Source organism: Aulostomus chinensis, chromosome 10 (genome assembly GCF_037954235.1).
Source record: "Aulostomus chinensis isolate RoL2024-O1b breed Wild chromosome 10, RoL_Achi_v1.0, whole genome shotgun sequence".
Lineage (NCBI taxonomy): Eukaryota > Metazoa > Chordata > Actinopteri > Syngnathiformes > Aulostomidae > Aulostomus > Aulostomus chinensis.
This window is the reverse complement of record NC_141329.1, coordinates 11,021,868-11,040,201: the sequence shown is the minus strand read 5'-3', so window position 1 is coordinate 11,040,201 and position 18,334 is coordinate 11,021,868. Positions and strand designations below refer to the sequence as shown.

General features: G+C 38.7%; 1 protein-coding gene across 1 annotated transcript in view; it reads left to right on the top strand.

The window, feature by feature from the left end:
- The window catches only part of snx19b (sorting nexin 19b), a 35,177-nt gene extending 17,048 nt beyond the window's left edge, over positions 1-18,129 (top strand). Inside the window, exons 12-14 of the mRNA XM_086216006.1 lie at positions 15,506-15,690; positions 15,859-15,946; positions 16,909-18,129. Coding sequence (XP_086072132.1) covers positions 15,506-15,690; positions 15,859-15,946; positions 16,909-17,032 — 397 coding nt within the window. The 3' untranslated portion in view covers positions 17,033-18,129. The remainder of the gene's footprint in view (positions 1-15,505; positions 15,691-15,858; positions 15,947-16,908) is intronic.
- Positions 18,130-18,334: the final 205 nt, after the last annotated feature.

The following is an 18,334-nucleotide window of genomic DNA, read 5'->3' as shown; positions in this document are numbered from 1 at the left end:
CTATTCCAGCAGACCTATGTAATCATCTCATGGGGACATTACAAGTCTTAACACCCAGGTCAGTTCAAGTAAAGGTTATGACACCCCATCATGTGTGCCATCATCAAAGCTGCATCCATTTATCCTTATTTAGTTCTGTAGCAACACGAAAGATGATATGGCTGATAATTGTCTACCCTTTTGATAAAGCTGGATGGAAGACAAGTGTGGTATACTGAAACACCATCAGGGTGTTTGCAAAATGACCTCTGTAAGTGATAAACACTGGTTTAGATGAAGACAGTAGCAGGGTGAAGTCATGCCGTTACCCTTTTGGCCTCCTCACATCTCTGGTGTCTGTTTTCACCACTTACCTGAGCCTCGGGCCTGAGATGTGCCTCCAAAGTACTGGTTCATCCTCTGTCTCTAGAGACATACTTGGACGATGACATCTTGTCTGTTGAAAACTCACTGCAGGCTTATTTTAGCTCAAACAGGACCTGGTTATACTTGTCTGTGTTTACCATAAATGGCAACTAAATTAAATCCCACTGGTGTCCAGCACATGCGTAGCTGTTGGCGAGCACGGCCGATGTTTTATGTGTATTTGGATCTTCTTGCGTCATTGTTTATTGATATCCTGCCAAGCATTCCAAGCATCTCCTCATTTATCGTGATTGTCGTTGATTGTGTCTGGTTGATTGTTGGAGTTTAGCCCAAAAATTTTTAAGTTGATCAGTTGATTCTGACCTTTGAGCTTTTTAACTGAGAATGACTGGCCTTTCTCACACAGCTCTACTATATACAAAAAAGGGTGAAAGTACACAGCGTATCTTTCAGATGAGTCAGAAAGAAGTACAAAGTTTTGAATAGGAAATGAACAAACTTTTTAGAATCTTTTCCACAAATTAAGTTGAAGATAAATGCAAATGTGTTTTTTTTGTTGTTGTTGTTGCTAAGACGTAAGTATCTCCTGTGAGTGTGTTTCAGTGGTGAGAATGCTAGTTGGCTGGAATCCATTGGTCTGAACTGAAAGTCTTATCTTCTGAGGAAACCACTGTGATTCCTGATGTGTATGCGAAAGCAGCAGAAATTTTCTTTCTCAGTGTGTGCGTATACTCTTAGTATTGTATGAAATTACAGACACTAGACATCTGTATTGGGAAACGAGATCTAAGAATGGCTGTGTGACCACATGGACAATTAACAAATGGAAGGCTAATGTCAAGTAACAGGCCCAAAAGCCTTGCTTTGCATACACTGTTTCTTTGATGAAGTAATATACAGAGTTGCAGATGTATATTCATTTAGAAAAGCCAGTTTCTTGACCAGCCTGCAGAGAACCCAAACTGCAGATATGTTGAATCTACAAAACCTGCTGCTGTTCACATAATCAGTGTATGTCACTGGCTTCTGCCAGAAGCTTATCATTCATTGAATTGAACATGACCATGGAAGTGTTTCCAACATGAAAAGTAAAAAAGGTATCAGGAAAAAGACGTATGTATGCAGAATATTGTCTCCATGGGGGGAGATTCTCCATCAAACACACAATTTAAACCTGCTTTTAAGAGGTAGAAAAACTGCAAAACATTATATATAATGTGTCTCCGTGTGCATCTCAACCCAGTTGCAATTCTGAGCTCCTGCAAGTCAGGGTGCAATCTTAGCCATGTGCAGTATTTTTGTACACACCGTGCCATTGGGTGTATATTGTGATGAAATCATGCCTAAAAGGGTGCTAATGTGAGTACATCAGCCCTACAGTGTAGAGTTTAGAGGCCCACGGATTGAGTTTTCTGTTGTCACAATCACCCCCATGAAAAAGAGACAGCTAATCTCCCTGGACTCCTTCTCATTTACATCATGGAGGAAAAACACAAGCGTGCCAGAGTTGCCAATGACTCAGTAGGTACTCTTTTTGAGTGCGAGTTAGTTGGCGGAGGAGATGTTGACTTCAATGAAGGTTCTACCTGATGTTGAATCGCTTGTTAAAAAGGGTAAAACAGCTTCTAACAGTATCTGTATGACAAACAATTGATATCTTCTGGTGAACAGCTCATCGTAGACCAGATGTTGACATCATGCCACGTGCATTTCCTGAGAAACTAATTCAAATATCAGTTTGACTTTGAAGTGTAGCTTAAAATATCTTGTTCTATAAATCTGGTCAATCCCCCCCAGTATTAGTCATTAATTTGGTATTCTACCCTTTGTTCAGAACAAGATGTTAGCTTAAATACTTTGGACACTCAAGGGGAATATTTGATGGGGGCTTTTCTTAGAATTATAACACGTCACCTGCACTGTAAGTGTCTCATTCCTGCCGGACCAGGATGAAGATTAATCACAACCAGAGAGAACAGAATCAAGGCTCTTGTCCTCTTTTAGCAGCATACCTCAATATGCTGCTTAGAGTTAATTAAATCAGCCTCTTGTGATAATATGCTGGTCTTTGTGTTTTTTTTTTTTGTTTTTTTTTACTGTATCCTCTAAATTTTTGACTTTGCTCGGAAAAAGCTTCCAAATGTCACTTTGGTAGGTGGAAATGCAGGCTGACAGACCAGACTGGTGTCAAACCTATATTTTGCAAATTCTCCCTAGATGATCCACACTTTGTGTATCATGTCATGCGTGACTTCAATACTGTTACACGATTTGCTCTATTTAATCTAAACCACATGAAGCCCACCAGAGCATTGCTCGGGCACTCTCCCCTTCATTTTCCCAGCTTGAGAACATCTCTCTGACAGATTTGAGCTGGAAAACAACTCTTGTGGTTTTCATGGTGGCAATAACACTGTACAGGCTAAGACTCGACCAGACCACAATCTCTCATATTGACTTACTTGGTATTTGTCAGCTCTAATTGATGGAAAGCCGTTCATGCAATTTCTATGCTGACTGCCATAAGAATATATAGTGGTGACAGTTCAAACTAAGTTTGATGGATTTTATTGTGGCAAAGGAAGGGAACCCTGACGTGTGTGTTTTCCTGCTGGTATGTGTGTTACTTTTTGTATTACTACAACACGAAGGAAGACAGTATGAATATAAACCACCCATAAACCACATGCAATTAAAATCTGGCTCAGAACTGTAATGGCACATGTCTGTGTTTTGACCAGGCGTGGGGATAGAGGCGCCATGAAGGTCCCCCAAAAAAACGACACTATCTGCACACATACAAACATATGACGAGTCCTGAGCCAGACGGCTTGACTGAGGTACATGCTTCACTGGTAGCAGACTCATCACACAGAGAGGTGAAACCAACTGTGCACCACCATCTGTGGGGCTCAAAAACGCCTGCAAAGGGGTCTGCTTGATTTCTCAACATCGACTGTATAGACAAATCGGTGTAAAAAAGCTGTCATTACTGAAAACTCAACACTTATTCTTGTATCTGTTTCACATTAAAACCCTCCAAGCATTTTAGTGGACAGAGAGCCATCCTTTCTTTACAAGGCTTATTTTGTATTTTGTATTTTTTTTTTTGTGTAATCCAAACCTCTATTAGAGCCTGCACACTCTTGTCCAGCGTGTTTTCCATTCAACACTGCTTCACCACAAATGGCTGAAAAACATTTTGGACAAAGGACTCCTAGAGTAGTTTGGAAAACTTTGACCCAGAAGAACAGTTTAGGAAGTCATTAGACAGGCGTCACAAAGATGGACAACAGTCAATAGCTTACATCCAATGCAAGATGACCAAGAAAGACACTAATGAAATCCAAAGGAACCAACCCTATTTTGGGAATCTTGTGTGAATCAGCCTCTTTGCCTGTCATAAAAAGTCGTTTGATTATAAGATAATATTCATAAAAATCACATGAATTTTAAATTTTGCTAATAATGCCTACGTGCTTCCCTCTTTTAAACATAGCAGGCGCCTATGTATTAGTAACATACATATATAGTTTCATTTAGTACACACTATAAATTCTATCTACAATATTCACAAATTGTGTAAGTTGTATATTAGCTGATATAGTGTTTAGCAATTTCTACCTCTGACTGCAGCCATCACCGTTTGGAGTAAGGGCTTGCTGTTAACGCTGGACAATTAACACTCCATCATAATGACCGGCTTCTAATTTTACCCCTGCTTCTCAGCCTGAGCAGAGCTGGTTTTGGTTAGTGCCTGGTGCTGACCAAGACAGTTAAAAAAAAAAAAGAAGGAATTAACACAAATGTACAGCTGTATCCTTTCTTTTTAGATTGCATCTCTGTCTAATATTTTCCCCTCTACAACAGTATTAGTTACATTGCCAGATTTCTCATATGTTTTTAGCAATCAAATCCTGTCAGGACAGATGAGGTTCAAAGTGATTTTTTTTCACAAAATATCCTTTATTTCTAGCCACATCTTTAGATTTGGAAAGAAATTAAATACTGTCAAATTGTAGCAAATGGTGCTGTGCTGAAATGATGAGAAACATAAAAGATATGGAATATTATTCCCATCCTGTTGGTATTGTAGGGAGACAACAAAAACTAAACTGTAACTAGAGACCATCTTGTGATGATCACACCAGCCGTGATGCCAGTCTGCATGTTGATGTTAGAACCCATGGGTAGTCAGTAGTTATACTCTATTATTGCACGAGTTATCAGGATAACATCCATCATGAAACTATCCTTTCATTTTGGTCCAAATTATATACCTAGAGTTTGGTGCCTTTAGTTGGGCAGGAAAATGTATTTGTTTAGCACCTTTCAGCAACAAGGCAGTTGAAAGGGCTTTACATAAGACATACGTGGTATAACAGTAGAAAAGGAGATATAAAAGACAAATTGTATGTAATTAGACTCTAAATAAACTTTATAACATGGAAAATAAGACTTAAAAAAGATCTGAGGACAGGAGAGTGAAATGTAGCGCTGCAGTGTAGTGTGAAATACGAATAAGTAGAACTTAATTTGATTTAGTATCAGGCAGTGTCACACTGAAAATTTTATGCCTTGGTTTAAAACAAATCTGAGCTGGAGCAGACCTCAAAGTTTCCTGGGAGTTTGTTCCAAATATGTGAAGCATAAAATTTAAATGTTGCTTCTCCGTTTATAATTCGATTCTGGGAACTGAAAGCAAACTCAGCTTACGACATATCAGAAATTGATTTAGACGCTAATATATATTGTATATTGTTGGTTGTGAAGCCTCAAACACTTGTTGTATGTGTTTCCAAGATGTGAATTGCTGGGAGCTGGCAGCAAATTATTTTGTCAACTCATGCATTTTGTTCCTAATGCAGAGTTTGCCAATGGAAATAGGACAAAAGTCCATTGTTTGACGACTGATTTGAAGATCTTAAAACTGATGTAATGGATCCCACTCTCCTGGTCTTAGCAAGGACAGGAGCAGGAGTTCTGAATCAGTTAATGAATTAAATCAGACGGATTAGAAGTGCGTTAAGACCTTAAAGCGATACTTTATTCAAAGTGTCATTTGCTCATCAAGTACTTGCTGTTGTTTTGAATTCATGAAGATTTTTTCCCCTGCATGACTTGGACAAGAGGGCTGTACACTTACTTACTGTTGCGTCTTTTTTGACTTTGCCATCCGCAGTGTAGAACCCAAATATAGTATGCTGCTTTTCAGATGATTTGGCACCATATTTGTCCATGCAAGATGGCCCTGCTCACTCCTGTTCTCCATTTTCATAAACAAAACAACAATATATTAACATTAGCTTAGTTTACTGATAGCATGGCATGCAACATGTCGAGCTGAAAGAGAAGTTTAATGCACTGTCTGCAAAAGAACAGTGACTACTCCTTCAAATGATCTGATGAGGATGTAGAAATAGAAGGCTACAGTTTGAATGTGACCTTTCATCCCACATTCAAACTTCCACTAAAAAGTCACAGCTCAACTAATCAAGAACTATTCTTTTTTTTTGAACAATTGTTTTTATTGAGAAAGTCACATAGAAAAAACAACATTGAAGTTTAAACAAATCAAGAACTATTCTGAATGATATATTTGAAGGAAATTACTGAGCCACAATTTTCCAAATCACATTTTTTGTCTGAAATAGAATTTGTAGGTTGTAATTTGTATTCATTGATAATTGTATTTATTTTATAATATTATACAGTTTCATTTTTTTCTCTTATTCTTGTCTGATTGACTGACTTAAATTGAATGCTCATTTGCTTCCAGGTTCTTCTTGGCACAAGCCACGTCACTTAAAACTACCTCTTGAAATAATGAACTTACATCTCATACTTTAAGTGTGATGGAGGATGTAGTTCACTGCTTGTGTAAATATGCACTTCTGTCAACAGATGCTGGGAGCTCTGTTTTTGTTGTTCTTCTGTTTCACAAAATTGTTTTTACCTTTGCTGTTTTTCTAAATACCTTTTACAATTTACACAAGTAATCCTGAAATGCTTGCCCTGCTCTATTTAATGGAACCGAAGAAACTTGGGATATACCGATGTTAGTTTGTTCTTCATCTACATAAGTATGATAATATGTTTTTGTAATGGGTTTCATTAATTTTAAGTCGTGGGAATATGTTGATGTTGAATCAAAGTGGCCCTAGAATGGAGCCTTGGGGAACTCCACATCATTTTTGTCAATCTTTATCACTACCATTCTCCACAAAGCTGCCCCTGTCTTTGAAGTAGGGGTCAACCCAGTTAAGTACTTTGCCATAAGGTCCCAAACACTTTCCCTGACATTCTTGGAGTATGCTGTGGTCAACTGTGTCGAATGCAGCACTAAGATCCAATAATACTGAGATGGAAATTTTCCTGCTGCCGTTGTTTATGAGGATGACATTCATGACTTAGTGCTGTGATGTGGTCTAAATCCTGACTGGAAAACATGAAAACAGCAGTTTAGTGCCAAGAATGAGTTTAAATGTTGAAAATCAGCGTTCTCAATTATTTTATTTAAAATGGGAAGGTTGATATGAGCCAGTAGCTGCTCGTTAGTAACACGTCTAGATTGTTTTTTTAAAAGGTTGCTTAATAACTGCCATTTCCAGGAACTCTTGGAAACAGTCTGTTTGAGGTGTTGACCATTTGTGGAAGGTCTGATGCCATGCAGTTAAAAACATTTTTGATTCTGAGTGTGTTGGGCAAATATCAAGGCATCACAAGGTGGTAAATTCAGATGTTGTGTAATTTCCTCCTATCAGATTATGTCATGGTACCTTAAAGTGGTCAGAAGAATATTACAGACCTGATGTAGACTGCTGAGTGGATAGAACATAAGGGTTCATCAATCAATCACCTGTGGCAAATAAAGGATATTTATTATTATTATTATTATTATTATTATTATTCCTTCCATCCATCTATCTTCTATCACTTATCCTTTTAAGGGTCCTGGGGGGCTGGAGCCTCTCACAGCAGCCTTTGGGTGAGAGGTGGGGTTCACCCTGGACAGGTCGCCAGTCTGTCGCAGGGCCAACACATACAGACAGACAACCATTCACTCTCACAGTCACACCTACAGTCAATTTAGAGTATCAATCAGCCTCGTCCCCTCTTGATGTCTTTGGACTGTGGGAGAAAGTCGGAGTACCTGGAGAGAACCCACGCAGGCACAGGGAGAACATGCAGACTCCACACAGGAAGATCCTGTGCTCGAGCCGTGGCTCGAACCCGGAACCTTCTTGATGTAGAAGCTGAAATGCTGATATCAAAAAAGTTTGCACTGTATACAGGTAGCCTGTCAATGTTGAAGAATATAACTCAAGAAAAGGAAAACAACATATGAAGTGCAACAAAGTGTAATTTCTATAGGACACACTTACAGTAGCTCCCATTGATGCTAATAGGTTTAAATTAAAGGGTTTTGCTATGTTATCTTGGTGTAGCTTCTATCACAGCCATAAACATGTAATGAATCTTATATTTGATTATTAACTTGTGAAAATTAGTGAATTTAACTGATTAAAGTTACAGTGGGTTTTGAACTAATGTGGGTTATTGTTCTTTTTTACAATAAAAGAACTCTTTATCCAAGGTACTCAGTAGGTATTTTAGTAAACAAACAGATTGCCATTCCCTTTTTTTACCCCCCCTTTTTATCTTCATTTTTTTTTACAAAACACATTGCTTCTCTTCACCTTTACAAAGCCAACATTTTAAAGCTGCTTCAATTTTTTTCAAACCTGCATTGTTTATATACAGATATAACTAGTTAACTATTCCCTCTCCTCTGCTAGCATATGGCTACTTTACTTGATACAATACTGTTGCCACCTGTTATTCAGGGTAATAACATGAGAATGTTAGCAGGCATTTGTCTTGTGTTGGCCATGAGCTTGTCATCAAACCAGATAAAAAAATGTCAGTCCACTTGTAGAAATATTGTTCCATAAGAGTGCTAGTGGTCAAAAAGTCAACAGGGTACTTAAACATGATTTGTAAAAATAAGCATATGACTCAAGATATTCAAGAAGTTAAAAGCTCCACAGATAAAATTAGCCTTTCCATTTGACCCAGACGGTTGTCATTTTTAGTCGTTTTCTACCACAGCTTCTTGTCTCAGGAGGTTTTGTGGTGTGTTCAAATTAAGAAACTCCATGGTGTCCTTTTACAGCGGAATTCTTTGGTCATGGTGGTGTGCAAAGCTCATCTCCATCTGACTTCAAAGCCCTGTCCACATAATGACTGGTGACGCTTCCCTTTTGCTCACAAGTTACAGATACATTATCTCATCTGCAGGGATATAAACTTGTTTTCATGATATCTCTGTTTTTCTTATGATTCTTAGCAGTTGTGTTCCCAAGCAGCTCTCTGATGTACAATGATTTATGGACAAAGGAACTCGTTATAAGTATCAGGATAAAAAAATGCAATTTCACAGCAGTTAACAGTTCAGCACTTTCCTCAGGAACTTTACGTTTGTCGTACAGCATTGTGAAAGTGTAATAGGGAGGTTATTTGAATGACGCAATGAATGTGCTAAAAAAACCTATTTGTTTAGAAGTTTTGCACAGTCTCAGGGACAATATAATACAGAGATGTTGAAGGTATGGATTAGTGCAATTTATACAGCGCTCATACTTTTTTAATGGACAAATAGTTGGTTTAGGTAGACACAGCTGTCATCATGTGATGTCAAATCAGCTGTGAGAGTTGTATCACCACCAAAATATTCCAAATCTGGACATCATGGCAACACTGATTGAAGATTACATTCAGAGGTAAGCATCCATCATATTGTTTAGCTTTTATGGGCAGGAGTGTACTGTTCTCATGAGGCCCTGCCTGCAGCTAAAACATGTAGAGGTAATTTGATCCCAGATGGACCCTTCTGTGTGAATGGTGGTGCGCAGACCAGCCATTAAGTTTTTATCTGCTATTCTCAACTGCACATCTTGTCCATCTAACTGTGGTGCACGAGTCTGTGTACACGGTTCTCTCTGAACCTTTACTACATAGTTTGAGATGAAACACTCCTGAAGGACTGACACAAGCTCAAGTAAAAATACATGCAGTTCATTAGAGTGAGACAAAACAGGCATCAGGGAGACACACATATCTCTGCGTGAAGTATGCGCTGATTTGACTCTGTGGTTATATTCATTTTCAGTATTTTGTGCCAAATGTAAGCGAGAAATGAGGTTCTAAGAGTTGCACCGATTGAAGTGATCTCTGGAAACCTTTTATTCTCCAAGTAAATTCACAATCTATTGAGCCTTATTTATGCAAAATAATTTTTCGTTCTGTAATGGCAACAGTGATTCAAGGAAAAAACATTTGCGTCACATTTTGTGTTGTCTCAGCTCTGCACAAACATTGCCAACTGGTCATTTGCAACTAACATCCTCAAAGTTTCTCTGAGTAATCATTTGTTTGACACATTAATTCTAATGTTTGAAGTTGAAATGTAAACAAACTGGAATAAAATGGCTTAAAAGAAATAGAACTTGATATAAATTGACAAGTCCACTTGATTCATGTCACATTGCAATGTTATTCATGGCTTACCAATTTATTTAGGTTAGTTTGAAGGTTTGTGTGAGTATTTGTCATAGAAACTAACATTGTTCAGGAAATCACACTGCAATATTTGACACAGAGGGCCTATCTTATGCATGGTAGAAGCTGGCACTTTGTTGAGCGCAAAAGGCATTTCTGGTTTCAAAACTGCACAAAGGATGTTTTCACACAAAGTGCCCTCCCCCTTTAACAAGCAAATTACTTTCCCTTGGCTTGCATTAGGAGGTATTTAATTTTGGTAATAAGTTGTCGTCTGCCGTAACCATGGCAAATTGCTATTTTGGGACAACAGAAAAAATGATTTGTGCTATAGACCAAGAAGAGGCTGGCCTTTAGTTGATGCCTTTATGTGTGAAGTTCTATGTAATATGTTTTATGTAATTGTTAAGTATGTATATATATGTGTGTGTATACTTGTATGTATATATACATACATATGTGTATATATGTATATACTTGTATGTATATATACATATGTATATATATAAGTGTGTATGTATGTATGTGTGTGTGTGTGTGTGTGTGTATATATATATATATATATATATACACACACAAACACACTTATGCTAAACATTTTCATCTGTGAAGCAAGGATCTCAGTAAATATTGCAAAGTTAAATGCAAAACTAAAAACTGTAGTTATAAATTTGATGGGGAAGAGGAACAGATTAAAACATTTAGCTCCTCAAATAAACGTTTAGACAGCAAAAAAAAACAAGTTGCTCCCTCAGCTGAAAAGAATTCAGAGAAGAATGCACTAAGGTATAGGCGCACCTGGACTTTAAAGGGTGTGAGAGATGCCACTAGTTTCATACATTTTATGCATAAAACACCACAATTTAAAGTCTGATTGCAACCCCTGTGCGTGCTGCCCAGATTTTGCTTTTTCAAACAAATTCAATCCCTAAATTCATTTTAAACCGTGCACGAGAGTTGATGTAAATTGGGTCCATTGCTAAAGGGTATCCAGAAAATCTTTTTTGAAAACATAAGAAAGAAGTTGCCACAGAACCTCATCACACTTTCAAGTGGTCCAGTAGTCCCATGATTTGCCAAACTGTAAAAAGGAAAAAAATAAGGCTCCAATTTTAATAAAGGGAACTTATCGTCAGTGAAGCTAAAACTGCAACAGCCCATTTGATGAGCCACGTTTTCTTATTTTCTGTACCTGCACTGGTTCCCAAAAAAGCTTAACTGGTGTTTAAAGGTTTCAATCTATCACATTACCAGAAAAAAAGAGTAATGAACGGACAATGAGTATTTTGGAAGGCAATTAACGTAGACTTCCTTTCTCCCCTCTTACACAACCTCCCCGCCCAACTCCTCGGACTTTGTCACTTTTTCCACACTAATTGTCCAAAATTTGCAGTGTCAGTAGAAATCACCGTTCAAACTATAATGTCAATACTCTGTTGATTCCAGCTGGAGAGAGTAACAGAAGGCATTCCCATTGAAATGAAACAAATATTCTGTTGTCTCTCTCGATGCCTTCATGTGGCTACACCTTAAAGGCAGAGTTTTCAGTTGGAAAGATGGTATTTACTGCGCTGACTCAACACTCCACTCGACATCTTAGTTTGTTTACTCTTTGTGTTCACAGCTGTAGGTCATTAATCTTCATAGATACAAGATCATTTTGCCCTCGCTGATGTTTGTACTAAAAGCCTTAGTATTTGCCATTTAGGACGTTTATGTGTTTGACTTTATGAGCATCGCTCCCCACTACAAGTATCCTCTGTGTGGGCTTAATTTATTCGTCAGGATCCCATCAATGTGCAAAATGTCTTCAAAGTAATTAAAACTTTCAATGATTAGAAATTTCCCATTCACTGTTTACATGGGCGCTAAATAAATGGTCCGATCATTCGACTACACGCAGCAAGCGTTTTATCACAATAAAACATTTTGACAAGCGCAGAATTACCTAATTTTCTTGAAATAGCAGCAGAACAAGAAGCTGCTCTACCTATGTTAATAACAAATATGGCTGTCACTGCACATCTTCGCATCGTCCTCGTCAACTCACTGGTTTGCTGTGCACCTGACATTTAATTTGCCATCTCTCTCTCTCTTTTGTGGCTTGAGTGCTTGCTGCTGCAAAGGTAGAAAGCTGACATAAGGCAGACATGTCAGTGAGGTGAGACACGATTAAATTAGTGTGTACGTGCATGAACCACACATTTTGTTTGGAATGAAATTTCTCTCTCAGTGTGCTATATTGGAACACAATCTTTCGAATGATGTGTTAGCGTGAAGCATTTTTATTCTGATCAGGCCTTTATTCATATTATTGACATAATTAAAATGAATTATGATGAAGATTTTCCAGCAAACCTGCCAGAGAAAACACAAATTAATGCATTTATGCAATCATTAATGTTATGGAAATATATGCTTCTGCTGCTAATTTTTCACTTCAGAACAATAAAATTGCACACAGTAATGATAGGCCAGTCAAGGATAAACAGCTATAAAGAAATGTGATGAAAATTGATCTGTATTTATTTGCGCACCAAGTACATCTAGGTTGTGGTTGCTTTCATCATCTCAGACTTTTGACAGCATTATCATGGATAAAGACCATCAACTGTTAAGAGTTGAAGATGATAACTTTAACTTCATCATTGCAACGGACAGTCAGTGCCATACAGCAATGATACCTAAATATACCCTGCTCCCAACCTTTAGTAAGATGGGTGTGTGTCTTGGCTCATGTCACAGAAAGACCACCTTAAAAGAACCAACCTTTTCTCCTGCAGTCGCTGTGACCATCAAGAGATAGAATGGTTTTAAAGATTTAGAGGCGTAACATTAGCATGAATTTGGAACCTGACAAACAGTAAATTTATCCCAATAACCTCCCAGTGCTCTGGTGTGTTATTGTGTCTGGCTGTCAGTGATTGTATCTCTTAGTTTCCATGAGTTCCTGTTTGCAACGACCACTCGTAACTCACTCAGAATTACCAAGCTCTCTGACCGGCATAAACTGGTGAAGAGGCGAACCTTCTTGTCCACCTGCTAAGCTTTAAGCAGCTGTGACCAAAATACACTCTGTTACTGGGGAAAAGGCTAGACATCAGCAATGCTAATGCTTTACGTTATATCCACATCAGTGACCATGTCATCAATGGCTGTAGAATTTGCTGTTTATTTTATTTCCCTTTTGAATTTTTGGATATACTCTTAAATGTGCCCTTAAAGGCAAGTTAAATAAGAATGCTCATTTTTTAAAAGTAAATATAAACTTAAATCTGGATGCTGCAACTGTTGTACACATTTTTTCCAGTATTCACAATAGGAGAAAACGATGTGTGGGCAACTCTGTGAAGATGTTGTGAAAGCTTCAGTCTTAGTAGGCATATTGCACCGTTGCAGTTGGCTGACATATCACAGCTGATCAAAGATTAGTCCAAGTAGTCCCTCCTCGTTCTTTTTCCTAATCTTTTTTCCTCAACACTTTTGGAAACCAGAAGGGTTTGAGGAAAGATGGTAAGGAGTGGGGGAAAGACAACAGCAGTACTGAAAGAATCTGACTCTACTGACATTTGCCCATGGAATTAAAAGGTGGTGATTGTTGTATTTGTGTGTCTAGCCTGGTTTACTGTCTATATAAGCATGGACAAACTGGGGCAAAATAGGACTTCATTACATAAAGTAACAGCTGTCGGTCACAAAAGCGGAAATTCATGTTTGCTGTATCACGTTTGCTGTCATGATCCAATGTATCGTATGCTAAAGGAGATGATATAGGAAGCATAAAAGCGTCTTTCCTTTGCCTTTCAAACAGCTCTTAGTTTGGCGACCACAGAGATTCTTCATGGTTGCTTCACTGAGTTACAGTGGACTATTCAAATGCACCTCAGCTGTCAAATACCATGCCGTATTATTTACTGGAAACAACAAACGTTTACAAAATATGTAGTTTCGAATGTATTTTTCTAATGCTAATGTATCCTTAGCATTAGAAAATAAATCTTTACTGAATAAGGTTCAACACATGGATAGAGAGGTACTGCGACAGTCAAGTTATGCATTAGTGTTAAGATTAGACATTTCTCAACCCTAAGCTCAATGAAGCGACACACATACACACACAATTAACTTTAAAAAATGTGTACAGTGTATAAACAAACTTCTATTACAAAGTTTTAGAGAAACGATATTACATCTAAAGGACGCAAAGGAATTGTATCATGTTTATTGTTCCTGAGATACATTCAACAGGGTTGCAATTAACAGTGAATGAGGTTATTTTTAACGATAGACTTTTTTTCACAGTAGGAAAATCACAGGTATAATAGTAAAATGAATGATGGCTAAGTTCTGTTTGGCTTCGGTTGTAGGTTCCTGGTACCGTATGTTGCATTTGAGTAATAATGACGTTTGCAGTATTTGTCTGAGGGATACAGTGTTTAACTCAATTTAAAATTTTATTTGAACTTAAAAATATGGTTCCTACTACAGACCAACAAGTGAATTAGCATGTTACATAATTGAAGTTGTGATTTTCATCAGTTGTTTTTTTTTTTTTCTTTTTTTTTTTTTTTTAATCTGTGGCGGTCTCAATTCTAGTTTTTGGCTCCTGTTGCACTGTTATGAAATATCAAAAAGTAAAAACACGTGAAACCAAATTACAGCTGGTACAAGTAATCTTCTGCATTGTGGTAACCAAAAAAACCTTATGCAATATCGTCTGTTGGGGCCACATGAGGGGAGTAAACTAAACTTTAGGCCCAGAGAGGGAGGTCAGTGTCTTTTTAGTGCAGTTCTGAGGGTTTGAATGTTGCAATACAAAATCTGCAATGTGTTAAATATTGTTAAGATGTCTCCATGTCCCATGACACCCTCACAGAATAGAAAGTAATGATATATGAAGCCTTCAGGTTTTACAAGCTTGACCCACACAATGCTTGAATGCTTGTGCTAAATCGAGATGTTTTTAACTTTTACTTTGTGCTTAAAATAACATTCTCATCCAGTCTGGATGGTGACTTACTCTTTGTTTCCACCCCTCTGACGGTAAATCTCAGTGTGAAAAAGGTCAGGTTATAACCAAAAGGTCAATGCCCCCCATCTACACCCAGCCGATTGAATTCATTCATCACAAGACCTTAAATCCAGTAGTTATGTGGAGAGCTTCAGGGAGATCGGGCTCACCTCTGAGATCGCTTCCAGTGTGAGACTGTGCCAAGCCGGACCCCTCTGCTGCACTTTGAGTTTCAAATCCGTGTGGGAATGCAGTGAGGCGTGGGTTACATTTAAAAAGGATTGGCTGGTCTGAGGACAGGATCATTCAATGCTGGTCAGGTCAGGCATGATGACAAGGTCACAATGCATGTCAGCCATTAATGACAAGAGTTTGACCAACTGTTTCTAAGGTCATCTCACCCTGACGGGAGATATAGATGTAAGATCGGGGTGGTCAATCTAACCACATCACAAAACTACAACATTTACTTGGCTGCAGAAATAAGAAAACTTGAGCAACTGTGGATTGGAAAGACTCCATGTGCTGAACACCTGCACCAACTGAAACCCTTGCTGTGTGTTGCAGATGGCTGGAGGTGAGTGTTGCCAACCTGACATGTATCAGGTACTGGGTAGTGTACCTGCAGGTCATCCAAGAGGCCGTGTGGCCCGGAGGATTTCTGCCCACTGACCCTATAAAAGAGCGAAGCCAGGAAGAGAAGGACAGCACCAAGGAGAAAGCCTTACACTGTCTGATGAGACTCCTGCCTGGTATACATACACTCACACACACATAAACACACACACACACACACGCACACAGTCAACTATGTGCTCCGTAAGGACTCAATTAAAGCCAGAACAGTTATTTGAAGCACCATTATGCCTCTGGTCACACACTGCCAAATGTAAATTACGGTTCTGCCTTTGTGTTTCCAGATCTGTTTTCAGACCTGTTGGGCTCGGACAAGTACAAACTCAGCTGGCAGACTGTGCTGGACTCCCTGCAAGACCCCCACATTAACAGGTGAACACTTGCACTACACTAGGCATATTATAATGATATTAACCAAACCGATTAACATGTATAAGATGAAGTATGTTGTAAATGTTGGTTTCCTATATTTTGGGATAATTGTCCATATGTGTCCATGTTTAAAAAGGTAAATTCAAGACATGGACCCACATGGAACCCAACAAAGGAAGATGTGTCTTAGCTTTATTTAGCCCATTCTCCATATCTCAGAGCTCATCCTCCTCTTTGTGAACCCGCTTCCCTGTTTTCTTGTGTACTTCAGCTTTGTGGTTAAATTGCACGACACTTTTTGACACTTAATTGCAAACAGCTTTTTATCGCCATTGTCAACAGAGGCCAACAGCTGTTTTTCTTTCTTACTGTCCTCCTAACAGTAGAAAGTCTGACAGGAGTGATGGTATCGGAATGTTCTTCCAGTAGGAGAATATTTTCAGCCATTGACTAACATAATCACTCATACAAACATATGTTCAGTGTTAACATTAAGGGAACATTTTATTACAACTTGTGCTGCTTTGGAGCAGTAAAATAGAGGTTAACAAAGATTTAATACAAGCTTTACTCTCAGTACCTCAGAAGCAGGTCTTTTGGATTTGAAAATAAGTTGGCCCTCCACTGGCTACTCACTGTTCTCATTTACAAGCTAAATCCACACATGGGGTCACGGAGGATACCATTCACTGCTAGATTTCTTTTCTTACCCTTATACAGTATAGTGTTTGTGTCAGATACATGTTTTGACTGAGTTGTGGCTGAATTTATTTCTTTTATGACCCTCAACACTGGCGCCAGCGGGACGTCCCTAAGTGGCCCACACTGTACCACAAAACCACTGCTCATTGACATCAAGTCAATAATACTTGAATAACCCTTTGAATCTTTTTTGTAGTTATAAAACAAGAGAAGTAAAATACCTCTAAAGCTGCTGCTTACTGGGTCTTTGTTTTTCTTAGACACCTGGTTTACTGCATATTTGACCTTCTGTTGGAGTTTCTGGTTCCTGAAATACCCGATCAGGGCTTCCAGAGGAGTCTACTGCAAAGCCTCTCTAAGAACCCCGAGAAGCTACTGGCGTGAGGACGCAACTGACAGGAACACCTGCAAACCTCACCATGTCTCATTTTTCACGATTGTAACTCATCATTCCATGAGGCTGGAGGATGATGCTTGTTAGGCTCAATATTCTCAGTCCTGCCCCTAATTAAAGGACCAGTGTGTAGGATTTAGGGGGCCATTTGGCAGAAATAGTATATAATGGTCATAACTATACAAGTCTGGAACTAGGAATTGTTGTCGTTAATGTTGCATGAGACCTTTAATTTAATTAGGGGACACTGGGTTGCATTTGAAGTCACAAGACAAATATTCCCTTTTGTTTGGTGTAAAGATCACCAGGAATCAAAATGTAGAAATTCACGCAGTGTTAGCCGTGAAGCTACGTCCTCGTGAGCTCCCCTCTCCTAGTTGTTATACTTTTGAGGAAGCGATAGCAGACAAATGTTATGATGGAGGAATACTACCAAGCAGGCCACTGTAGGGGGATCACTTTCACTCAGTCATATACACTGGTCCTTAACATTTAGATTAATGAGACTCTTAAACATGTTACTTTACACATACACACCTAAAACACTTCGGTCACAGCAGCGTTGACTGCATGAGAGTGCCTGGTACGTGTGTGTTAGATCTTAGAAAATTAGATTGTGTCTGATGTGGCAAAGCTGCTTGTTCCTGCTCACTAAACTCTCTGGCTTTGACTAAACTCACTTCAGATGGGCTTCTCCGTCTGCCCTCACTCCCTCTTTCAATATCTGGCTCGAAACGGCCACGTGTTGCTCGAAACTGGAAAAGCAGGATTTGCTCTCTCCACCCAGCCTAAATCCCAAGACACTCTACAGGGATTTATTCTCTGTTAACCCATTCTTCAATATCTTGCTAGTGAGTTTCATGCCAGCTTTACTTCCTAAATGTGAGGTTTCCTGCAGGATTACATGTCTGGGAATGTTTTGTGTCTATCCCTGGACACTAAGAGGTAGAATTACACTGTGAGGAGAGATGCTCCCTCACAGATGCAGCAGATCTTTTAACATTCTCCTTTGAGAGTTGACAAAACAATTATTTCTTGTCGGTCCAGGAGGTGAACATAGGGCTAATTACTTATATATATATATATATAAATAAATGTTGTATGGGGTGTATTCGTCGTATACACTGCCTTTGTACCTTAGTGGTTCTCAAAGTTCTTGTGAAGTTCCATCATTCATTCATTCCTTTACTGAAGCCTGAGGCTGCCACACAAAAAGGCTTCAACCAACATTTGGAACTAGTTACTATGACTTCTGAAGACTTGAATATACTATTGCAGCTCTTGTTGTGTTG